This window comes from Dama dama, chromosome 25 (genome assembly GCF_033118175.1).
Source record: "Dama dama isolate Ldn47 chromosome 25, ASM3311817v1, whole genome shotgun sequence".
In the NCBI taxonomy this organism is placed as follows: domain Eukaryota; kingdom Metazoa; phylum Chordata; class Mammalia; order Artiodactyla; family Cervidae; genus Dama; species Dama dama.
In genome coordinates this window covers 26,635,386-26,662,479 of record NC_083705.1, presented here as the reverse complement: position 1 = coordinate 26,662,479, position 27,094 = coordinate 26,635,386, and the positions used below count along the sequence as shown (strand labels likewise).

The 27,094-nt window shown below is 37.8% G+C and overlaps 1 protein-coding gene across 2 annotated transcripts in view; it reads right to left on the bottom strand.

Annotated features, from left to right (window-relative positions):
* Window positions 1-5,948: 5,948 nt before the first annotated feature.
* The window catches only part of DEPDC1B (DEP domain containing 1B), a 94,484-nt gene continuing 73,338 nt past the window's right edge, over window positions 5,949-27,094 (bottom strand). The window contains exons 8-11 of one of the 2 annotated variants that reach the window (XM_061129749.1): window positions 23,108-23,274; window positions 20,274-20,450; window positions 14,384-14,587; window positions 5,949-6,574 (exon numbers count right to left, since the gene is read on the bottom strand). In XM_061129749.1, coding sequence (XP_060985732.1) covers window positions 6,413-6,574; window positions 14,384-14,587; window positions 20,274-20,450; window positions 23,108-23,274 — 710 coding nt within the window. In that variant the 3' untranslated portion in view covers window positions 5,949-6,412. The remainder of the gene's footprint in view (window positions 6,575-14,383; window positions 14,588-20,273; window positions 20,451-23,107; window positions 23,275-27,094) is intronic. The other variant, XM_061129750.1, reaches the window with a different exon arrangement.

Below are 27,094 nucleotides of genomic sequence, written 5' to 3'. Positions count from 1 at the left end.
TACTGAATATATCCTCCACTTATTCCAGGCGGTATATTTTTCCTACAAGATTCAATAATAAATGCATTTTCAAGTTGATACAAATAAGCAAATTCTCTGTTAATCAATGTGGTACCAGGTCCCAAATTTCAAATCACTTGAATACCCAGGAGCAAATAATTTCTCTAAGGCTTGATAATCAGTTTATGTTGTTTAGCCACTAAGTCATGTCTGACTCTTTATGACCCCATGGACATGGACAGGCTCCTCTGTCCATGGGATTTCCCTGGAAAATACTAGAGTGGGCTGCCATTTCCTCCTCCAGGGGATTTTCCCAACCCAGGGATCAAACCTGAGTTTCTTGCAACTCCTGAATTGGCAGGCATTCTTTACCACTGAGCCTAGGGATTTCCAGGTAAGTAATTTCTCTAAGGCTTGATAATCACAGTTTACACTTTACAGTAATTTGTGTGGAAGATTCAATATGCAATGATATCAAGGTATTATACTTTTTTGCAGGTTATATGGTTTTAAACAAAGAAATGCAAGAATGATTCCAAATGCCATAAAATTAGAATATCCAAAGAAATCAACCCTGAATAGTCATTGGAAGGACTGATGCTGAAACTTCAATACTTTGGTGGCCTGATGCAAGAGCCAACTCAATAGAAAAGACCCTGATGCTGGGAAAGACTGAAGGCAAGAGGAGAAGGGGACAGCAGAGGATGAAATGGTTAGAAAGCATCACCTACTCAAAGGACATGAACCTGAGCAAACTCCAGGAGATAGTGAAGGACAGAGGAGCCTGGTGTGCTGCAGTCCATGAAGTCAAAAAGAGTCAGATATGACTTAACAATTGAACAATAACAACGTGTCATTGTGAAGTGAATACTTCAAACAGGCAAATACTATGATGATGGATAGACACACAGCTGAATTGTTTCTGACTTTAATAGGTAATAACACTCTTACTTTACTCCAAGACTTTAATGTTTGTAGGTTTTTATTCTTGAGGGTAAAAACAAAGATACAACTTGATACAGCTAAGCCCATATAGAAAAAGTCTCTTTAACTGATTCCTCTTTAATCATGATGAAAGATTTTTGTGACACTGCAAGATAGGAATATTTAGTTTCCTCTTCTTGTACATTAACAGTTCACAAACACCAGCTCTTTTTAAGTTACGTTTTCTATAAGAAAGTACAGAAACTCTCTTGTAGAGGTGGGAAGCAGAATCAAGCTCCTGGACAACACAAATGCTAAGCCATGACCCTTATATCTGTTACATTTGCTAGACCCCAGATATGACTTCCCTGAAGGAAGATGCAGGAACATGAAGTGGTGGGATAAATTAGAATGATGAATGATTGAATTCATCACCAAGCTCATGCACGTGGTATATTCAACCTGAAAAAAATTGCTGTGGTACTCTCAGATTTTCTATACAGGACACTCATTTGAGAAATTTCTTACCATAGTCTCTCAGAGCAATGATAATCTCTTGAATATTTTCTACTGATCATACCTAAAGATAAAAGCAATTATACATAAATATTAAAAATACCTTAAAAATCATTCATAGCTATCAGTAAATACATGATTGCATCCATAGAGCTTCAAAGAAACAGTTTGCTTTCATCATTGTTGAAGTATTTTTTGTGGGAATTTGTGGAAAATACAATGGAAAACCTTCAGCAGATATCTGTAGGAAATGACCAGAAGAAACTGGAAGTGAAATTTGGCAAAATGCTAGGTTAAGACAGTGAAAACACTGACAATCAGAAGGAAATTTGAGATATTAAATTTTTGAAAGTATAGGCTAAAAAATAACATGTGAGCTTATACATAAGATCTTAAAAATGCTCATAAAAAATATAAAGCACATCGTCTCCTTGGGAGATAAGACGACATCCTAGTAAGGAGCCTGGGCTGTGCAATCAGATGGAGTTGGTTGTGACTGCTTATCATGTTACTTACAAGATGGGTAGTCTCGGGGAAGTTACCCAGTCTTACTGTTTCCTGAGCTGTAAAATGGATGAAAATTTCATATAGGTATTTAACAGGAAACTAGACACACCTAAAGAGAAAAGTGTTGAAATCGAAGAAAGACTGAAGAAATTATCCAGAATGCAGCATAAAAAAACAAAATTATAGAAGCTGGAGAAAGAGAATAGAAAAGATCTAAAATATGTTCAAAAGAGATTCAAAAGCAGAGTTGAGATTGTGACAAAGGCAGTATTTAAAGTGACAGAAGACTTCAATCCTTCTAAAGGGTCTTATAAGTCTCAAGTAGAATAGTTATTTAAAAACACATCAAGTAAGTTAGATATAGCATCAAAAACTGCAGATCACCAAAGACAATGAGAAAATCTGAAAAAAGCAGCTTGCACAAAAAAGATACATTATCTACAGAGGAACGACAGAGGGGCAGTTTGCTTCTCACCATAACACAAGCCAGCTAACAAAGGAATGATAGCTGTAATGTACTGAAATAAAATAACTATCAACCTGGAATTCTACATGCAGCAGAACTAAAAAATGAGGGCATTCCTTATAGCAAGCATACACTTAAAAGTGGTTAAAATGGCCAGTTTTATCTTATATATATTTTACCATAACTTTAAAAAATGTTAAATGTCACATACCAAAAACCATTTAATTATGTTGCTAACCACACTTTAAAGGGGTTAATTGTATGGTATGTGAATTGTATCACAACAAAGCTGTTTTATAAAAGAATAATTGCGGATAAAATATTTTCAGAGAAACAAAAACCAACAAACTTACTAGACATAAATTCTAAAGAATGTACTTTCAGAAGAAAAAAAGTGGTAAAATATGTAAGTAAGCCTAATAAAGACTATATGTAATAACGTATTATGATGTTTAAAAACAATAAAATTAAAATGTCTTAGAACAATAATATCTAATTTAGGAGAGTGTTCTTAGTGCTTTCAAGTTCCTGAAGAGTCTGAGGAGGGTTAAAAGGTAATGACTAATGTTAAACTTTGATAAATTAATATGAAAGATGTAGTTTCTAGGGGATTCGATAAGATTAGAAGTGAGATGCTTATGTTTCAAGTTAAAAGAAGAAAGCATGAAATTATTTTTTAGCTTCAAACAAAGGCAAGACAGTAGAGACAAAGTATTACAAAATAGCAATAAAGATTTATACCAAAACATAAAGTAATTAAGTATAATTTGTCTAAATGTTACAATTAAAAAATAAAGACTATCAAATTGGCTTCTTATTTTAAAAAATATTCAAATTATATGTTGCTTATAAGGAAAAAAACTAAACTGTAAGAATGCAGAAACATGGCAAACAAATGCATCACTAGACAGTGACATTTCACAACAGTTTTTTTAAAAAGTGAAAACAGGGAAAGATGCAGGGAGGTAGGAAAGAAAGAAGTACAAAGTATATTGTATCTGTTGCTTCATAACAAATCACCCTAAGATTAAATGGCTTATAACAACAAACATTATCTCTTTTCTGTGTGTCCAGATCCAGGCATAGCTTAGCCGAGTCTCTCACAGGCTACAATCAAGGTGTCAGTGAAGGCTGCCTTCATCACAAGGCTCAACCAACAGAGAATTCGCTTCCAACACCCACATGGCTGCTGGCAGGAGTCAGAAGATCCACTTCCAAGATCACTCACACAGCTGTTGGCCGGCCTCCCATCCTCACAGCTATTCGGTAGAGACTAGCGACGTCAGTTCCTTGCCTGAGGGGCCTCTCCATAGGACAGTTCACAAAAGAACAGTTGGCTTCCCTCAGAGCAAGCCAGGGAGAGAATGAAAGAGAGGGCAAGCAAGATGGAAGCCAGGCTCTTTGTAATCTAATCTCAAAGATGATACCCCAATCCCTTTTGCCATATGCTATTTGTTAAAAGCATCATGAGATCCAAACCACAATCAAGGAGAGATTACAAAAAAAAAAAGGAGAGATTACACAAGAGCATAAACACTAAGACACAGGGATCATTGGGGACGTTTCGGATGCTGACAACTACAGAAATGAAAAACAAAAAGTAGCACGATTGCTTATTATGTGGTAAATGCAGAAAATCCAGAAGAATCACACTAGATATCTAGAGTTAATAGGAAAGTGTAGTAAGGTTGTTGAGTACAAAAATCTGTACACAGAGATTAGTTTATATTTACAATACATAAGCAACAAAAAGAAAATGGAAATTTTAAAATACTCCCATTTACAATAGGATCAAGCATTAAGGTATTTTTAAGGTAAATAATAACTGTTGATGCTAGGGAATTTTGATACGAGCCTTTTTTTTTTAAAGTATCAATTATCTGCCAAGAAATCTAATAAAAAATTGTAAATCTTTACAGAGAAATTTAAATTTCTCACTTAGTCTAAAATGGAGGGATAAACCAAGTTCATGGACTAGAAAACTTAATATTGCAAAGACAGCAATTCTCTCCAAGTAGATTTATACGTTCAATACAATCAAAATCTCAACTCCGTGTGTGCAAGTGTGTGTAGCTTGATATTAAAATTTGAACAAAGGTGAAAGAAGTCCAAAAACTGTGAACTGATGAAAAAGCCATATTAATAATGCAATGTAAAACCACATTGTGGAGGAGGAAATGGCAACCCACTCCAGTATTCTTGCCTGGAGAATCCCACGGACAGAGGAGCCTGGCGGGCTACAGGCTATGGGGTCCTAAGAGTCGGACACGACCGAGCGACCAAGCACAGCACACAGAACTATAATGAGATACCATCACACGTTACACACTGCCAATTCACACTCTGACAATAGCAAGTTTTGGTGAGGATGGTACACTGCTGATGGGATGTTAACTGGGGCACAACAACTTTGAAAAACTGGTTTTATCCACTCCTCAATTTCACATGTAGGTGTGGTCATGTTTTATGATCTCTCCATAAGTATGTTATACATAACAACAAAAACAGTAATTTTAAGGGAAAAAAAATAAAGAAAACAGAAAATAGTAACATATATCTCCAAAGATAAGCAACAGAAGAGGAGACTTTGAGGTCAATTCTACCTTGGGGAATAAATAAAAAATAAATAAAATAAAGTAAAAAGTCCTTACTCTTCACTCTAAACACAATTCCAAGGTGGAAGAATAAATGCTGAAACACTAACAATTTCCCAGTACTTTCCTTACTGGCAAAACAAGGGGTACTCAAACCAAAAGGAACACTTCTTTTCATCTCTGAGGGGGCAATATCAGAGTCAGTTGCAAGAGCCATTCTGCTACAAAAGAACAGGGGCAGATCTCAAGTGCAAGGAAAAATCAGTCCAAACAGCAGAGCAAGCCTATTAGTGAGTGTTGCTGTTTTAGCTTTTTTGGGTAATCACCCTTTAGAAGAAGCCTTCAGATGCTCTATAATTTAAGTGTACCACTATCTGCAAGAGGGCAAAGCAAGGCAAAAGAAACAGACAAATCATCTCCTATTATAAGTCTAGTACAAAAGCCCAAACTCACTTCTTACTTTATCACAGAAATAAATGATTGATATGAAAACACTGGCTAAGGCAATGATGCTTAGCGTTTGAAGATGCTCTCTGACTGACCTAAATAAATGCCAAAAAAGAAACGCCAAGTATAGTAGTAAAAAGAATGGCTTTTATTTACATTCCATTTACTTTAAAAGGTTGAGGATGTTGGGGAAAATATAAAGGAAGTAGTCTCATTTTACTTAACCCATTTGTTTTTCATGAAACAACAAAGATTTGACTTATAATCACAGGGCTAATGAGACCAAAAGAATTTATCCAGTTCAATTTTCCATCTTTAGCCAAGACTGAAATTATACCACTGTGTAGGCACATGAAAATCTACTTCACATACAAATAAACACCACTAATATGTACATCATAGAAGAACCAGCTTTCATAAAATCTGTCACAAAATCCAACAAATCTGCAATAAAAGACACAGCCACTGTAATAAAGAACATGAAGAATCTTGGTGCAACAGTGAAAAACAATTTATATACCAGAAACAACAACTGGCTATTAAGTCAATAGCATCACAGTAACAGTACCCAGTGTCTTTCTTATTCAAGTATACACAATACTTTGCAGTCATGATCATCACAGACATCAGTAACTAGGATGTACACACAAATATTTTACAAACACAATAGAAAACAACAAATAAAAAAATGAAGATACCTTAAATTTTTAACAATTACAAACATGTTAACATCACCACTATATATAGTTGTCTCATTATTTTTAACAGATTTGTACCCTTTAAAATAGCAGAGTTTTATAAAAATACTGATAATGGCTCAATGTTTCTTGGAGTAGGAAATCTTTATACTTATAATTCAGTAGTCTGTGGTTTATGTGCCTCGTTCTTCCACCACCAGAGTCCTATAGCCAATCATTTACTCAAAACAACAGCAACAAGAGAGGTCTCTATCCAAGTATTACATCCGAAAACTTCTAGTTCTTTGAAATGGTTGGAAGGGGTTTTTTAGCGCCCACATCAGCAGCTGTGGCTTTGCTTTAGGTTTTTCAGGAAACAGAAGTGCTTCACTTTCTGGTGTAGGAAATCGTTCTTGATAGACTTCAGGATATGATTTTTGAAACTAAAAAAAAAAAGATCCAAGAAGAGTCAAAAAAAGACAAAAATCAATAAAATTGGGTACTGTAATTTTAAAATAAGTTTAATAGTTTTAAAATAAGTTTCTGATCTAATACTTTCCTACTTTTGTTTGGTTTTAATACTTACTGCTTTCCATCAGAAGAGAGAATAAGAAGAAAACAGATCACAAGTTCTCATCAACGCAAATCCATTTCTTTTTGTTAAATAAATCACTGAATTACACTTTCTGTAGATCTGATTCATCTTTAATTTGATCTAATAGTCAAATAAATGTCTCACTTTAGTCATATCTCTTAAAATTTCTCCCCTGCCAACTATAAATAGACCTCCCTTCTACAACAGCCACAAGTACCTCTGACTGATGCTCTACATGGTTAAAGAAAATCTTTAAAGAAAATGTTTTAAAAAAATTTCCCTATCTCCCTGCTTCTCCTACTCAGCCCCACCAGCTTCTGCCTAAATGGAAGAAAAAGCATGCTGGTATTCACTATTTTACAAAAAGTTTATGAAGAAGCACTATGTATCTCCTTCGATCCTCACCACTGAACTCTTCTCCAAAATTACTGAGAAAAATACAATGGGAGTTGAGAAGCCTCATGCCCTATGTGTGTACACATACATGCCCTATGTGTACATACACACATGCCCTATGTATACGTATGTATACACACATGCCCTATGTGTACATACATACATGCCCTACACATACATATGTATACACACATGCCCTGTGTATACATGTGTATACACACATGCCTATGTATACATATGTCTATGCACATGCCCTATGTATACATATGTATATGTACATGCCCTACATATACATATGTATATGCACATGCCCTATGTATACATATGTATACGCACATGCCCTATGTATACATATGTATACACACATGCCCTACGTATACATATGTATACGCACATGCCCTATGTATACATATGTATATGCACATGCCCTATGTATACATATGTATACATACATGCCCTATGTATACATGTGTATATGTATATGGTGTGATCAGAAATTAAGCTATGCAGGATTCAGTCTCTAAAAATAAATACCATTGACTTGCTTTTGAATCAATACTTTAAAAATGATGAAGATAGAATTCTGAACTAACACAACACTGTAAATCAGCTACACTTCAATTTTTTAAAAAACATCAAGTTAAAGGTATTCTCAGTTGAAAACTATTTAAACTGTTGAAAACATTGTTCTTTAATAGGAACTAAAACTTTCAGTGATGCCTGAGGCAAGAAACCAATTTGATACTGGCTATCTAAAACAGAAGACTTTCAAAATTCTGGACATTTTACACTTGTGAATTCAGTCTGATTTGCCTTTCAAAAAAAAAGAAAGAAAGAAACTGTCCCCATTTATAGCTTCTCTGAACTTAAAGCAACTGCTCCACTAATTCATATCATCAGTTCAGTTTGGTTCAGTCGCTCAGTCGTGTCCGACTCTTTGCGACCCCATGGACTGCAGCATGACCTCCCTGTCCATCACAACTCCCAGAGTTTACTCAAACACATGTCCATTGAGTCGGTGATGCCATCCAACCACCTCATCCACTGTCATTCCCTTCTCCACCCGCCTTTAATCTTTCCCAGCATCACGGTCTTTTCAAATGAGTTAGTGCTTTGCTTCAGGTGGCCAAAGTATTGCAGTTTCAGCTTCAACATCAGTCCTTCCAATCAATATTCAGGATTGATTTCCTTTAGGATGGACTGGTTGGATCTCCTTGCAGTCCAAGGGACTCTCAAGAGTTTTCTCCAACACCACAGTTCAAAAGCATCAATTCTTCGACGCTCACTTTTCTTTATTTTTTTTTTTTAATTATTTTTTTTTATTATTATTATTTTTTTTGGTCATACATTGATATGAATCAGCCATAGATTTACACGTATTCCCCATCCCGATCCCCCCTCCCACCTCCCTCTCCACCCAATTCCTCTGGGTCTTCCCAGTGCACCAGGTCCGAGCACTTGTCTCATGCATCCCACCTGGGCTGGTGATCTGTTTCACCTAGATAGTATACATGCTGTTCTTTTGAAATATCCCACCCTCACATTCTCCCACAGAGTTCAAAAGTCTGTTCTGTATTTCTGTGCCTCTTTTTCTGTTTTGCATATTGGGTTATCGTTACTATCTTTCTAAATTCGATATATATGTGTTAGTATGCTGTAATGTTCTTTATCTTTCTGGCTTACTTCACTCTGTATAATGGGCTCCAGCTTCATCCATCTCATTAGGACTGGTTCAAATGAATTTTTTTTAACGGCTGAGTAATATTCCATGGTGTATATGTACCACAGCTTCCTTATCCATTCATCTGCTGATGGGCATCTAGGTTGCTTCCATGTTCTGGCTATTATAAACAGTGCTGCGATGAACATTGGGGTGCACGTGTCTCTTTCAGATCTGGTTTCCTCAGTGTGTATGCCCAGAAGTGGGATTGCTGGGTCATATGGCAGTTCTATTTCCAGTTTTTTAAGAAATCTCCACACTGTTTTCCATAGCGGCTGTACTAGTTTGCATTCCCACCAACAGTGTAAGAGGGTTCCCTTTTCTCCACACCCTCTCCAGCATTTATTGCTTGTAGACTTTTGGATAGCAGCCATCCTGACTGGCGTGTAATGGTACCTCATTGTGGTTTTGATTTGCATTTCTCTAATAATGAGTGATGTTGAGCATCTTTTCATGTGTTTGTTAGCCATCTGTATGTCTTCTTTGGAGAAATGTCTGTTTAGTTCTTTGGCCCATTTTTTGATTGGGTCATTTGTTTTTCTGGAATTGAGCTGCAGGAGTTGCTTGTATATTTTTGAGATTAATCCTTTGTCTGTTGCTTCATTTGCTATTATTTTCTCCCAATCTGAGGGCTGTCTTTTCACCTTACTTATAGTTTCCTTTGTAGTGCAAAAGCTTTTAAGTTTCATTAGGTCCCATTTGTTTAGTTTTGCTTTTATTTCCAATATTCTGGGAGGTGGGTCATAGAGGATCTTGCTGTGAATTATGTCGGAGAGTGTTTTGCCTATGTTCTCCTCTAGGAGTTTTATAGTTTCTGTTCTTACATTTAGATCTTTAATCCATTTTGAGTTTATTTTTGTGTATGGTGTTAGAAAGTGTTCTAGTTTCATTCTTTTACAAGTGATTGACCAGTTTTCCCAGCACCACTTGTTAAAGAGGTTGTCTTTTGTCCATTGTATATCCTTGCCTCCTTTGTCAAAGATAAGGTGTCCATAGGTCCGTGGATTTATCTCTGGGTTTTCTATTCTGTTCCATTGATCTATATTTCTGTCTTTGTGCCAGTACCATACTGTCTTGATGACTGTGGCTTTGTAGTAGAGTCTGAAGTCAGGCAGGTTGATTCCTCCAGTTCCATTCTTCTTTCTCAAGATTACTTTGGCTATTTGAGGTTTTTTGTATTTCCATACAAATTGTGAAATTCTTTGGTCTAGTTCTGTGAAAAATACCGTTGGTAACTTGATAGGGATTGCATTGAATCTATAGATTGCTTAAGAACTAACACCTATCTTACTTAAACTCTTCCAGAAAATTGCAGAGGAAGGTAAGCTTCCAAACTCATTCTATGAGGCCACCATCACCCTAATTCCAAAACCAGACAAAGATGTCACAAAAAAAGAAAACTACAGGCCAATATCACTGATGAACATAGATGCAAAAATCCTTAACAAAATTCTAGCAAAAAGAATCCAACAACATATTAAAAAAATCATACACCATGGCCAAGTGGGCTTTATCCCAGGAATGCAAGGATTCTTTAATATCCGCAAATCAATCAATGTAATACACCACATTAACAAATTGAAAGATAAAAACCATATGATTCTCTCAATAGATGCAGAGAAAGCCTTTGACAAAATTCAACACTCATTTATGATTAAAACTCTCCAGAAAGCAGGAATAGAAGGAACATACCTCAACATAATAAAAGCTATATATAACAAACCCACAGCAAGCATCACCCTCAATGGTGAAAAATTGAAAGCATTTCCCCTGAAATCAGGAACAAGACAAGGGTGCCCACTCTCACCACTACTATTCAACATAGTGTTGGAAGTTTTGGCCACAGCAATCAGAGCAGAAAAAGAAGTAAAAGGAATCCAGATAGGAAAAGAAGAAGTGAAACTCTCACTGTTTGCAGATGACATGATCCTCTACATAGAAAACCCTAAAGACTCTACCAGAAAATTACTAGAGCTAATCAGTGAATATAGTAAAGTTGCAGGATATAAAATTAACTCACTTTTCTTTATAGTCCAACTCTCACAACCATATATGACTACTGGAAAAACCATAGCCTTGACCAGACGGACCTTTGCTGGCAAAGTAATGTCTCTGCTTTTTAATATGCTGTCTAGGTTGGTCATAACTTTTCTTCCAAAGAGTAAGCATCTTTTAATTTCATGGCTGCAGTCACCATCTGTAGTGATTTTGTAGCCCCCAAAAATAAAGTCTGCCACTGTTTCCACTGTTTCCCCATCTATTTGCCATGAAGTGATAGGACCGGATGCCATGATCTTAGCTTTCTGAATGTTGAATTTTAATCAACTTTTTCACTCTCCTCTTTCACTTTCATCAAAGACTCTTTACTTCGTCACTTTCTGCCATAAGGGTGGTGTCATCTGCATATCTGAGGTCACTGATACTTCTCCTGGCAATCTTGATTCCAGCTTGTGCTTCATCCAGCCCAGTGTTTCTCATGATGTACTCTGCATATAAGTTAAATAAGCAGGGTGACAATATACAGCCCTGACGTACTCTTTTTCCTATTTGGAACCAGTCCATTGTTCTCTGTCCAGTTCTAACTGTTGCTTCCTGACCTGCATACAGGTTTCTCAAGAGGCAGGTCAGGTGGTCTAGTATTCCCATCTCTTTAAATAGACGTTTTTCTGGAACTCTCTTGCTTTTTCGATGATCCAGTAGATGTTGACAATTTGATCTCAGGTTCCTCTGCCTTTTCTAAATCCAGCTTGAACATCTGGAAGTTCATGGTTCACGTACTATTAAAGCCTGGCTTGGAAAATTTTGAGCATTACTTTACTAGCGTGTGAGATGAGTGCAATTGTGCGGTAGTTTGAGCATTCTTTGGCATTGCCTTTCTTAGGGACTGGAATGAAAACAGACCTTTTCCAGTCCTGTGCCACTGCTGAGTTTTCCAGATTTGCTGGTATATGACTGCAGCACTTTCACAGCATCATCTTTTAGGACTTGGAATAGCTCAACTGGAATTCCATCACCCCTACTAGCTTTGTTCGTAGTGATACTTCCTAAGGCCCACTCGACTTCACATTCCAGGATGTCTGGCTCTAGGTGAGTGATCACACCATCGTGATTATCTGGGTCACGAAGATATTTTTTGTATAGTTCTTCTGTGTGTTCTTGCCACCTCTTCTTAATATCTTCTGTTTCTATTAGGTCCATATCATTTCTGTCCTTTATTGAGCCCGTCTTTGCATGAAACATTCCTTTGGTATCTCTAATTTTCTTAAAGAGATCTCTAGTCTTTCCCATTCTATTGTTTTCCTCTATTTCTTTGCACTGATCACTGAGGAAGGCTTTTTTATCTCTCCTTGCTATTCTTTGGAACTCTGGTATTCAAATGGGTATATCTTTCCTTTTCTCCTTTGCTTTTCGCTTCTCTTCTTTTCACAGCTATTTGTAAGGCCCCCTCAGACAGCCATTTCGCTTTTTTGCATTTCTTTTTCTTGGGGATGGTCTTAATCCCTATCTCCTATACAATGTCATGAACCTCCACCCATAGTTCATCAGGCACTCTGTCTATCAGATCTAGTCCCTTAAATCTATGTCTCACTTCCACTGTAGAATCGTAATGAATTTGATTTAGCTCATACCTGAACGGTCTAGTGATTTTCCCTATTTTCTTCAATTTTAGTCTGAAATTTGGTAATAAGGAGTTCATGATCTGAGCCACAGTCAGCTCCCGGTCTTGTTTTTGCTGACTGTATAGAGCTTCTCCACCTTTGGCTGCAAAGAATATAATTAATCTGATTTCGGTGTTGACCATCTGGTGATGTCCATGTGTAGATTCTTCTCTTGTGTTGTTAGAAGAGGGTGTTTGCAGTGTGTTCTCTTGGCAAAACTCAATATTAGCCTTTGCCCTGCTTCATTCTGTACTCCAAGGCCAAATTTGCCTGTTACTCCAGGTGTTTCTTGACTTCCTACTTTTGCATTCCAGTCCCCTATAGTGAAAAGGACATCTTTTTTGGGTGTTAGTTCTAGAAGGTCTTGTAGGTCTTCATAGAACCGTTCAACTTCAGCTTCTTCAGCATTACTGGTTGGGGCACAGACTTGCATTACCATGGTATTGAATGGTTTGCCTTGGAAACAAATAGAGATCATTCTGTCATTTTTGAGGTTGCATCCAAGTACTGTATTTCAGACTCTTTTGTTGACTATGATGACTATGTTGACTATGTGGGACTCTTGCCCACAGTAGTAGATATAATGGTTATCTGAGTTAAATTCACTCATTCTAGTCCATTTTAGTTTGCTGATTCCTAAAATGTCGATGTTCACTCTTGCCATTTCCTGTTTGACCACTTCCAATTTGCCTTGATTCATGGACCTAACATTCCAGGTTCTTATGCAATATTGCTCTTTACAGCATCGGACCTTGCTTCCATCACCAGTCACATCCACAACTGAGTGTTTTGGCTTTGGCCCCGTCTCTTCATTCTTTCTGGAGTTATTTCTTCACTGATCTCCAGTAGCATATCGACCTGGGCACCTATCGACCTGGGGAGTTCATCTTTCAGTGTCCTATCTTTTTGCCTTTTCATACTGCTCATGGGGTTCTCAAGGCAAGAATACTGAAGTGGTTTGCCATTCCCTTCTCCAGTGGACCACATTTTGTCAGAACTCTCCACCATGACCTGTCTGTCTTTGGTGACCCTACATGGCATGGTTCATAGTTTCACAGAGTTAGATAAGGCTGTGGTCCATGTGTTTAGATTGGTTAGTTTTCTGTGACTGTGGTTTCAGTCTGTCTGCCTTCTGATGGAGAAGGATAAAAAGCTTATGGAAGCTTCCTGATGGGAGAGACTGACTGAGGGGGAAATTCGGTCTTGTTCTGATGAGAGGGGCCATGCTCAGTAAATCTTTAATCCAATTTCCTGTTGATGGGTGGAATTGTGTTCCCTCCCTGCTATTTACCTGGGGCCAAACTATGATGGAGGTAATGAAGATAATGGTGCCCTCCTTCAAAAGGTCCCATGCATGTCCTGCTACACTCAGTGCCCCCAACCCTGCAGCAGGCCACCACCGACCCACGCCTCCACTGGAGACTCCTGGACACTCACAGGAGTGTCCACTCACTCAAGTCTGAGTTGGTCTCCTGTGGGGTCACTGCTCCTTTCTCCTGGGTCCTGGTGCACAAGGTTCTGTTTGTGCCTCCAAGAGTCTGTTTCCCAGTCCTGTGTGAGTTCCAGCAGCTCTATGGTGGGGTTAATGGTGACCTCCTCCAAGAGGACTTACAATAAATTCACATCAAACCACATATCAAAACCAAGGACAAATATTAGAGAATAGCCTCATAAATGAGGATCTCGATAATGGTAAAAGATCTACAGTGGAGAATAAAGATCTGGAAAACTGACCACTGTTGTGTAAGTTAATACATGAAATGAATAATAATACTTTCAAAACTGCTCTGTCTCAGAAGATAAGATTCATATGAAATCTCTTAAAACAGAGAATAAAAAGGAAAAAACAACATAAGAATGGTAGGGAGAAGAAATTACTTACGAAGAATACCCTTTTTACCTGCTTCAATTTTTTCTTCTTTTCTTTGCTGGAGAGTTTGGCATCTGTGATGACTTCCTCCAACAAGGCTGCCAGAGGTTCCTGCGAGCCATATGCTCTTTGGTATTCAAATTCCTCTGGGCTGATTTGACGGCAAAATGATGGAGCAGATAAAGTAATATCCATGTCAGCTCCTGGGTATTTTATCTGAAGCAAATGGATTATTAGTGAAAGTACATTTTCAAATAAATTACAAAAATTAGTTCAGATAGTACAGCACATCTCCTAGAAGGAATGCTATGACACTCAACTTGACTAGGGAAAACTCTATAATGAAAAGTAAACGTGTTGTGAAAATAACTATACTAACAAATGTAATCTACAGATTCAACACAATCCCTATCAAATTACCAATGGCAGTTTTCACAGAACTAGAACAAAAAAATCTCATAGTTCATATGGAAACACAGAAGACCCCTAATAGCCAAAGCAATCTTGAGAAAGAAAAATGGAGCTGGAGAAATCAACCTTCCTGACTTCAGACTATACTACAAAGCAATAGTCATCAAAACAGTATGGTACTGGCAAAAAACCAAATACAGACCAGTGGCACAAGATAGAGAGCCCAGGGATAAACCCACACCCCTATGGGTTCCTTATTTTTGACAAAGGAGGCAAAAATATACAATGGGGCAAAGACAGTCTCTTCAGTAAGTGATGCTGGGAAAACGGGACAGCTACATGTAAAAGAATGAAATTAGAACACTTCCTAACACCACACACAATGATAAACTCAAAATGGATTAAAGACCTAAATGTAAGACCAAAAACTGTAAAGTTCCTAGAGGAAAACATAGGCAGAATACTCTATGACATAAATCACAGCAAGATAACTCTATGACCCACCTCCTAGAGTAACGAAAATAAAACAAAAAATAAACAAGTGGGACCTAATTAAACTTAAAAGCTTTTGCACAGCAAACTATAAACAAGGTGAAAAGACAACCCTCAGAATGAGAAAAAATAATAGCAAATGAAACAACTGACAAAGAATTAATTTCAAAAGTATACAAGCAACTCATACAAGTCAATACCAGAAAAACAAGCAACCCAAACAAAAAATGGGCAAAAGACCTAAACAGACACTTCTCCAAAGAAGACACACAGATGGCTAGTAAACACATGAAAAGATGCTCAACATTGCTCATTATTAGAGTAATGCAAATCAAAACTACAATGAGATATCACCTCACACCAGTCAGAATGGCCATCATCAAAAAATCTACAAACAATAAATGCTGGAGCAGGTGTGAAGAAAAGGGAACGCTCTTGCACGGTTGGTGGGAATGCAAACTGATACAGCCACTATGGAGAACAGTATGGAGGCCTTAAAAAACTAGGAATAAAATCACCATATGACTCAGCAAACTCACTATTAGGTATATACCCTGAGGACACCAAAGTTCAAAAAGAGACATGTAACCCAAAGTTCATTGCAGCTCTATTTACAATAGCTGGGACATGGAAGCAATCTAGGTGTTCATCAACAGATGAATGAATAAAAAGGCTGTAATACATACATATGATGGAATATTACTCAGCCATTAAAAGGAACGCATTTGAGTCAGTCCTAATGAGGTGGATGACCCCAGAGCCTATTATACAGAGTGAAGTAAGTCAGAAAGAGAAAAACAATTATCATATACTAACACATATATATGGAATCTAGAAAGATGATACTGATGAATCTATTTGCAGAGCAGCAATGGAGACACAGACATTGAGAACAGACTTATGCTTACAGCTTGTCGGGGAGAGGAGGAGAGGGTGGGAGTATGGAGAGAGTAACATGTAAAATAGACAGCTAATGGGAATTTGCCATATGACTTAGGGAACTCAAACAAGCTCGGTAACAACCTAGAGGGATGGGATGGGGAGGGAGGTGGGAGGGATGTTCAAGTAGGAGGGGACATCAGTAAACCTATGGCTGATTCATGTTGATGTTTGATGGAAACCAATGCAATGCTGTAAAGCAAATATCTTTCAATTAAAAACAAATTTTTAAAAATAAATAAAATGAATTTATAAAAAAGAAAAGTACTTCCATAATGTCAAAAAAATTAATATAAGCCACAGTTTTAAATAAGAGTTTTTGCCTCTTTAAACCTAAAAGCCATTTTCATAAGCAAATAAACTTTGTGCCCTCTACTAATAAGATCTGAAATTTACACATAAACTAATAAACATGCTGACTAAAATGATTCCAAACACACAAGATGAACTATGCAGGTTCTTCTCACATCTGCAGAGTCTGCTCCCCGCTCCCATGGGGATGGGCAGAGGTACAAGTTCTAGCCCAGATGTCGTGGACAGGAAAGTACTGCACCCATCCCATCTCCAAACACGTTCACAGTAGGAAACAAGTGAAAGCAAATGTGCAAACACTGCACAGGGCAAAGGGAAGAAGGGAGACATAGAGGGAAAAAGGCACCAAGATCTATAAGATAGAAAGATAAAAGCATGATTAAAAATATTTAATTTCAGTGTCCAATAAGTTCATCTTCTCAAAAATATACCACCAAAAATATATATATATACATACATGTATGTATATGTGTGTGTGTGTGTATGGCACCTACTGTTCTTTTGTGGTGGATAAGACCTACCACTACATTCACATCTTTGGTTTAAGACTTTTTTCCAGAAGCCACAGTTAAAAATAAATGTGTTGCCAAGAAGGGTTATTTCATCAAGTACATTCCATGCCTTGGCACCAGTTTACCAGGTCATTTAGAGAAGCCAAGAGAGAGAGAACAGACCCATAAGGAAAAGGGGCACACACACAACACTTAATTTTTATTTGAACCAGGAAGTCCAGAAAAAGCACCAGAAGAGCCAGAACCAATGGTGAGGCCCAAGTAAAATGTGCCAGGCTGAAGCCTCGGAAATGAGAAAAACAACAGATACCTATGCAAGAGGAAGAGGGTTACAGACGAGGCCAACAGAAGGTAGGTGTCAAAAACAATGCAGATCTCATTGCTTATCTATCACAGGGTCAACCATCAAACTGCCCCAAACAATTCACCAGAACAGTCCAGGTGCCTTTCATTTTCAGAAAGGCATGACCCCAAATGTTATATGACAGAGAGGCCTGTGTGAGAGAACAGAGATCTATAGATTCTGAGGGCAAAAACAAACAGCGTTTGGCAATTTGAGTGTGTACTCCCAAGAGAGAAAATGTAACTGGACAATCAGATAGTTATTGATTTCATTCAGGGCCATCGCTGTGTCCCTTCACAGGATCACACTGCTCTGCAGTTAAGTTCATCATCTCTCAGTCTTCTGCTCTTCACTGACAGAGAAGGGCTCACAGCATTAAGTTCCTGCAACACCCACCTGTGACATGTGAACACACAAGTCCAAGACACAGAGCAGCAGAGTCAGACTGCAGTGTTGCTTGCAGAAATGCAGTGAAAGCTATTTTTTCCTTTTTTTAAAAAAGTTTGGCTCATAAAACATCAAGGGGAGGTGGGAGATTAAACTAAAACAACAGTAAGATTACACTTTCACTCATTCAAATGGCAAAGGTATGTATGTTAATAAATAATACCCAAAGTAGGCAGGGGTGTAAAGAAATGAATACTTTCTTACCAACAATGGGAATGCAAACTGAAACAATCACTCAAAACAGAAATTTGACAGTATGCAATTAATGCTTAACACACATTCATGATCTTTGACCACGCAATACCATGCCTAGGAATTTATTCTTAGAAAATAATCAGAGGAGCCAGACAAGAAAAAAACTTAGCTATAAAAAAACTACTGTTATAATGCTTGCAAAACAGAAAAAAAATGAAAACCATCTAAAGACTAAACCAAAGAAAAACATTTAAATAAAATATGGCATATCTCTATTATAGAATATTATATTACTAATTATAATGATACTATGGGATAATCTAACAATAATGTTGATAATAACAACAGAAGTACCAAATGAGGGCTTACTGTTTGATAAACATTATTCTAAGCACTTTATATGTCTTAAACCATTCAATCCTCAAAATAGCCTCTGAGGTAGGTATTAACTATTGTTATCCCATTTTACAGAAGAGAAAAGAAATGTTGAGACAGATGCTAAAGCTGACAGACTTATATGTGTGTGTGTGTCCTTAATTGCTCAGTCATGTCTGACTCTTTGTGACCCTATGGACCGCAGCCCACCAGGCTCCTCTGTCCATGGGGATTCTCCAGGCAAGAATACTGGAATGGGTTGCCATGTCCTCCTCCAGCGGATCTTCCCAACCTGGGAAGGTACGAAGGTATGAAGGATCGAACCTAGGTCTCCCACACTGCAGGTGAATTCTTTACCGTCTGAGCCACCAGGGAAGCCCAAGAATGGGAGTGGGCAGCCTATCCCTTCTCCAGGGCATCTTTCTGACCCAGGAATCAAACCAGGGTCTCCTGCATTGCAGGCAGGTTCTTTACCAGCTGAGCTACCAGGGAAGCCCTGAGAGACATTACAAAACATGCCATAGTCACACAGCTAATAAAGGGCACATCAGAAATTCAAATACTGTTTAGCTTAAGTCTGTGCTCCTGGCCATTATGGGTCAATCAATAATATTTAATGATGTGGAAACCTTCCTTGCTGTATTGTTAAGAGAAAGTAGGTAACTTTCTTATAAAATAAGTTATAAAAGAGGAATAAAAGAAGAGGAGACAGAAGGAAAGGAGGGAGAAGGGGAAATAGAAAAACATCTAAAAAGACTTTAACACTGACTCAACATTTAGAGTTACTCTGATATTTTGGGTATATTTTCTATATTTTCTAAATTCTTTCAATGTATTAGGTTGGTAATTAGCAAAAAATAGAAAAAAAAAACTTTGATTTTAATTCTTAAATTGCACATTAAAAAACATAATTATTTAATGATACTTTGGGGAATAGCAGTTCACTGGTCCTTATTTGTGGAGCCTCAAAAAATGCTTAATGAGAAAGAGATCCAATCATTCAGACGGAGCCAAGCAGACCTTCTGCCTGCCTTTACCCAGAGTTCCTGCTCCCACAGGCTGACATACAAACTACTGTGGGGCCCACATGATAGTAATACATTACAGTTCTTTTGCATCATTTTAATATAGTAACCACAATGATAATAAAAACAATAAAAATAGCTACCTTGAAAAAGTATCTGCCATATGACAGACATCTGTGCCAAGGGTTTTATAATGCAGCATCTGCTCTTTACAACAACTTCATAGAGTAGGTATGGACTACTTTAACACTTGCAGAAACTGAAATCCAGGGGGTTAAGAAACTTGCTCAGAACCAAACAATCAGGAAAGTGGGGAGCCAGGGGTCTGGCCCAGGTCCTATGGCTCTGAAGCCAGGTGAGTTCTTCTACCACTCTATGGCTTACAGTGAGGCAGAATGGCAGGGTAGTTCAGAGCACTGATTCTGGAGAATGAGTTCATCAACATGAATCCTAGCTCTGTAACCTTGGACAAATTACCTACGTTCTCTGTGCCTCAGCTTTCTCATTCAAAAAATAGTGTCTAGGTGGCAAGGCTACTGTGAATCAAGGCATTATTCCACATAAATCACTGCCATCAGGAAGTATATGAAGAGTCTGAACAAACCCATTTAAGGAATTTGCAGACAAAAGTATGCAGCATTCATTGACACCACAAAACCTAGTGGGTATTCCATACATTTTTCAAAGACAAGAACAAACACATGCAGTGCCTACTATGTACCAAGTCCAGTTGTAAGCACTTTGTACAAATTAACTGAATCTTCATTAACAAAAAAATGCCAAGAAGCCTAGCAAATGTATATGACTTTTGGCAGGCAATGTTATAGGACTGGTAACATCCCTTCCTTTACCTGGACTCTTCGTAGATCAGCCACACGCTCCTCTATGGAGGTCTGCAAGGCCAAAGGGACTTTCAGAATCTCTTGGTAATTGTCCATCAGAAATGTCACCAACCTAGCAGCTAGTAAGTCATCCAAGTCCACTTCATCTTTGGAACACAAGATGCAATGGGAAAATGTCTGAACCATCTTAAAAAAAAAAAAAAAAAAATGAGGTCAAGGGAGTAAATTTTTAAATAAACACAAGATGAGGATTTTGTTTTGGTTTGGTTTTTTTACCTACTCTGAACTATTTTGCAAAAAGTTATAACTAGTCAGTGAGAAATGACCCACAGCACAGGGTGCCCATCTTACCTTCACCTGGACACCTGGTCATCTCAGATGCAGTAATCTTCTCATCAACCAGCATAAACAGAATGTGCCTCGCATCTCACAGGGACTTAGCAGAGATGCTTGTCTGAGCAGTTTTTAAAGACATCTCCTTTTACAGATGTTTTAAATATATATTAAACAAGTTCTGAAAATTATTATCACCATCGTGACTTGAATCCATGTAGCACTCTTAAATTCAAAGTACTTCATAATCATTTAGCCTAATAATATCCTAATTTCATTATTATTTTACTTAAAAAAAAAATCTGCTAGCACAATCTGTGTGCATCAAACATCACAGTTTTTCCTAGTTAACTGTTATTTTCTCCAGGATTTTGTAAGTGCATTGACAATCATCTTTGAACAAAACCATCAGAAGTGCATTAAGTAACGAAATATAAAAAATACAGCAGTTGCTTCCATAGAATTCATTTTAACTACTCCATTCTTAATACAATCCTTTCAGTTCAGTTCAGTTCAGTCGCTCAGTCATGTCCAACTCTTTGCGACCCCATGAACCACAGCACGCCAGGCCTTCCTGTCCATTACCAACTCCCAGAGTCCACCCAAACCCATGTCCATTGAGTCGGTGATGCCATCCAACCATCTCATCCTTTGTCGTCCCCTTCTCCTCCCAATCTTTCACAGCATCAGGGTTTTTTCAAATGAGTCAGCTCTTCGCATCAAGTGGCCAAAGTACTGGAGTTTCAGCTTCAGCATCAGTCCTTCCAATGAACACCCAGGACTGATCTCCTGTAGGATGATGGATGTTTTTCCCCTTTTCCTACAAATTTTATTGCTGACAATCTTATCTCAAAACCAATAAGCATGTAAATAAGTCAGGCAGAGAAAGACAAATACTGTATGATATCACTTATATGTGGAATCCAAAACACACAACTAACAAATACAACAAAAAAGAAACAGATTCACAGACACAGAGAAAAAAATGTGTGGCTACCAGTGTGGAGGGAAGGAGAGAAGGGCAATGTAGGGGGGTAGGGGATTAAGAATTACAAACTATTATGTATAAAATAAGCTACGAGTATATATTGTAAAGCACAAGAAATATCAACAATATTTTATAACTATAAAAGGACTATAACCTTTAAAAATTCTAACTCATATATTGTACACCTGCAACTTAAATTGTACATCAACTATACTTCAATTTTAAAAACATCAATACATATGACATTATGTAATTCTGTTTTTAATAAGACTTCATTTCATCCACCTACTACAGGTGATACTTTATCTTCACTCATGTACATGCACAGAGGAAGAGACACACACAAACACTCTTTGTCTGGGGACTCTAGACCCCAGGTATTTGGGAATGCCTTGAAATTGTATGCAAATTTTACATATACATTCTTCTGGGAAATAGATGCAAAGACTTCTTTAGCATTTCAGAAAGGTCCATTAACCCACCTACACATCCACCTACCCATAAAAAGTTAAGAATCACTCTTCTGGGCACTGACTGGTCCTCTCATCTTGTGCCACACCTCTGTAAGTGGGCCAGTAAACCCTCAAGCACACACAGTGGTCCAACAGTGTATGGATAAGATGCACATACCAATGAGACATCAATGTTGCTTTAAGATATTTTCTGAGGAAAATTTAAAAACTTACTAGTAAATAATTCTAAACCTAAATCCTATTTTAAAACACACACTGACATAATAAAGGAGAAATTAAAATCAGCCTACTTTTTTAAGCAAAATTGAGAATATATTAAGAAATCTCCTCACTCATGGACCCTTGGATCATAGCCTGAAAGATACACATTTTCTCTCTCTTTCCAAGTTGTCTGGTCCAACTCTATTTCATTTCTTCCTTTTTTAATCTCTGATGTATGATGCATCTATTCTACTAGTTACGGTAACAAAGGCTTTGCAGCCCTTTTTGTCCTGAAGGAGAGAATATGGTTTCTTGAGAGGCCAGTAATCTTGCCTGTCTACACTTTCTTCTCTTTGTGTTGACAGTAGGCAGGATGCAGCAGCTATCTCTACACTCAGAGTCTACCCCTACTCATTCTTTACTTTTCATTATGTTCCTTAATACTTTGGCCACCTGATGTGAAGAGCTGACTCACTGGAAAAGACCCTGACGCTGGAAAAGATTGAAGGCAAAAGAGAAGTAGACGTCAGAAGATAAGATGGTTAGATAGCATTGCCAACTCAATGGACATGAATTTGAGCAAACTCCAGGAGATAGGGACAGGGGAAGCCTGGCATGCTGCAATCCATGGGGTCACAAAGAGTCAGACATGACGAAGGGACTGAACAACAAATGTTCTCTAAGTCACTAAGACCAAAAGAATAATACCAGCCTGAGTAGATTTCAAGCCATGGCTCTTTAAAGCAGCCCGCCTTGTACCTTCCTCTGGTTGCCAAACGAGTAAACTTGACTGGAGTGAATTTTATCCCCCAAACCCCAATCCTCTTAGATGTCAGAAATCAACCTACCAGTGTTCGGGTGCCAAAACCATCACACAGCGGTGGCATCTCCTTATTTAAGCAGATCCTTGCCATCATCTTCATCAATAGCTGTAACTTTCTCCTATTTTCAGGGGGCAGGAGGAGGCAGCAAATTTGAAAGGCTTCGATGGCCATTTTCTCTTTCTGTAACAAACCTGATTTAGGGGAGGAAAAATAAAAGGTTTTACTCCTTTAAAAACCTATAGCCTACCTGACTCTATAATGTTCCCATTTTTATAAAATATGTATTACTAAAATTATATAAAGCATGTTCACATGTTCAATTGTACTGGGCTAATTGCTACAGATCCACTGTCACAAATGAGCATAGAAAATACAAACCATCAACTAGGCATGGCAAATATACAAAACAAACACAGTCATTTTTCCCTCCCACAACTTGACAGTTAAAACTAAATTTTCATAACATTCTCTCCCATTGAATCAAGAGCAGTCAGGTTAAGCCTAATGTAACACTCAACACTCAGATAGTGTAAGAGACCCAAGACAGCATGGGCAAGAACATGAATGTGCCATCCCTGTCCTGAAGTCTCCCCTTTTGTACTATTTCCTTATGATGAGCAGGGTCACCATATTGCCTGACTCTCACAGACTAAATAACAGGACTAATGCTCTTGGGGTCATTGCACTGCCAAAGACTCTGCTTCTTTCTAAATAACACCTGTCAAATAACCCTTCCTCCCAATTAAGCTATTTTTTCTAGCTAAGTGTGCTGATTCAATTGTGTTACATGTCAACCCTCCTCAGCCAGTATGATTTTGCTAAAAATTAGGGTATTCTAATACTGAGTTCTCTTCAACCATATTTGTCCATCTTCAAGCCTTCTAAAGAGATGAAATTGCTTTCACCACTGTATTGGTCCATATCCAACCTTTTCAAGTTCCAACCAGTCTCTGACTTAAGAGACCAAATCACCTTTTACATTCAGCATATATTTACTGGCCACATACAACATGCCAGGAACAATCCTAGCTCTCTTTGAAGAGCTTGTGCACTGTGCGAAGAAGAGGCCCATGAAGTAGCAAAAATGTGAGGGGTGCTGCAAGAAACATCTGCAAGGGGCATATTAGGGGAACTATAAGTCACTCAACAGGACAGTAGCATAGGCTGTAAGAGCCCAATAGAAAATAAGCTAAAAAGGTCAGCAGAGATGAGATCTTGGAAGGTCTTGAATGCCAGACTAAGGACTTTGAATGTGAAGAAAAGTTAAAAAGGAAAAGGAGCTGGGGAGTGAAGGGAAAATACTCCAAGAGTTTTGGTAAAGGTTACTCTCTAATGACATCTGAACAGATTTGAAGAAAATGAGAGCAAGCCTGGTAAATATCACAGAACAAATTTTCAAGGTAAGGGAAATAACAATTACAAAGATTATGACAAAGGAATATGTTTGGAGTGTTTGAGGAATAGCAATGAGAGTAGTGGGAAGAGAGCAGAGTGCAAGTCAGAAATGAGGTTAGAGAGGAAATTTTTATGGAAACACGTTAAGACTGAATGCCTAAAACAATCTTGACAAGGAAGAACAAAGCTGGAGGTATCGTATGCCCTGATTTCAAACTATACTACAAAGCTTCAGTCATCAAAACAGTATGGTACTAGCGCAAAAACAGACACACAGATCAATGGAACAGAACAGAGAGCCTAGAAATGAGCCACACTTACATGGGAAATTAATCTACAATAAAGGAGGCAGGAACACACAATGGGGAAAAGATAGCCACTTCAATAACTGGTGCTGGGAAAACTGGACAACTTCATGCAAAAGAATCAAACTGGAGTACTCTCTCATATTATGCATAAAAATAAACTCAAAATGAATTAAAGACTAAAATGTGAGACCTGAACCCATAAAACTTCTAGAAGAAAATAAGCAGTATGCTCTTTGACATTAGTCTTTATTATATTCAAAGGGGTATGTCTCCAAAAAACAAAAGCAAATTAGACAAATGGGACTATATCAAATTAAAAGGCCTTTGCACAGTGAAGAAAACTATCAACAAAATGAAAACACCAATTACTGAATCAGAGAAGATACAAAAATTAAAAAACAGAACTATCATATGATCTTACAATTCCACTCTAGGGTATTTATCTGAGTAAAACAAAAACACTAATTTATAAAAGATGCATGCTCCCCTGTTCCATTCCAGCATCAATCAAAGTGCCTGTCGATAGATGAATGGATTAAGAAGGTATGTGCGAGTGTAGATACAGATATAGATACTGGGTTAGCCAAAAAGTTCCTTTGGTTTCTAAGTTAAAAGATACACTTTTCATTTTCACCAAGAACTTTATTGAACAACATATTCACCATTTTGTTCCACTATCTTCTGCCATTTTTTTCAGGCAACACCATAATCCCATCTTCCCAAAACTTTTTATCTTTTTGAGCAAAGAACTGTTCCAGATGCCTTTTATAGTCTACCTACGGGAATTGAAATTTTTGCCATTAAGAGAATTTTGTAAAGACCAAAAGAAATGGAAATCCGAAGATGCAATATCTGGTGAATATGATGGATGAATCAGAACTTCCCACCCAAGCTGTAACAGTTTTTGCTTGGTATTCAAAGAAACAGGAAGTCTTGTGTTTTCCTGACGGAAGATTATGCATTTTCTTTTGACTAATTCTGGATAGTTTTTGTCAAGTGCTGCTTTCAGTTGGTCTAATTCAGAGCTGTACTTGCTGGAATTAATTGATTGGTTTTCCGGAAGAAGCTCATAATAAAGGATTCCCTTCCAAGCCCACCATATACACAACATGATCTTTGGAAGGCAAGAAGGGCAGCCCCTGGCATGGTAGGTGGTGGTTCATTTCATTCACCCCATGATCTCTTCTATTCCTTATTATTTGATTATAAGATTTCTTGATATTAATCTGACCAAAGTAATGCATAAAAGCTTTTTACCTTGTGATTACAATCAAAAGACAAGTCACAGACTATGAAATTATTTGTCGGACTTAAGGATTAGTACCTAGAATGGTTATTTTTAGAATGACAGAAAAGAACAACCAAAAGAAAAAAAATGAGTAAAGGACAGAAAAGATATTTTATTCAAGAAGAAACACACATGACCAATGAACAGTAAGAAGATTCCTTTTCATACTCATCAGATTAATAAAATTAAAGGATTGGTAAGATAACAATCAAATAGGAATATATCACTAATGGATGTGTAAACTGCTAGAACAACTCTGGAAAGCAATTGGCTAGCACCAATAAAGACATGAATATCAAACAACTTAGTGATTCTGCTTCAAAGTACAGAGAAATACATGGGTTTCTTTGCAGCCTTGCAAAATGTACTGGGTCAGGGTGGCAGGCACATGGATGTCTATTATACCACCCTCCTTCCAAACAGTACTTTTGGTGAAAATTTAGCAATGAAGTTGCAGGGTCACTTTCTTTTTGCTGTGCTGGGTCTTCGTTGTGGCGCACAGGTTTCTCATTGCGGTCACTTCTCTTGCTGCAGAGCTTGGGCTCCAGGGCACACTGCAGTAGCTGCAGGTGGAGGGCACAAAAGTTGCAGAATGCAGGCTCACTAGCTGCAGCTTATGGGCTTTGCTGCCCCGTAGCATGTGGACTCCTCCCAGAGCAGTGACTGAACCCGAGTCCCCTGCGTTGACAGGCAGATTCTTCACTGTACTTCACTGGACCACCATGGAATCCTGCAGGATTACTTTTTAAAGTGCTATTTGAGAATGTTGTTTTCTTTCTATGAACAATATCACCAATAACAATGAGTACAGTTAGCACTAGATCTTGGCTTATAAGTATCATTCTCTACAAAAAGAAACCAATAGTTCTTAAAGAAATGGCTGACTCCAGGGTTGGTGACAGAAAGTAAAAGTTGATCCTGTAGTGGTAAAAATAAAGTGCTTCAAGAATGTCCCCCTCCTCCAGGGGATCTCCCTGACCCAAGGATTGAACCCAAATCTACTGGGTCTCATGGATTGCA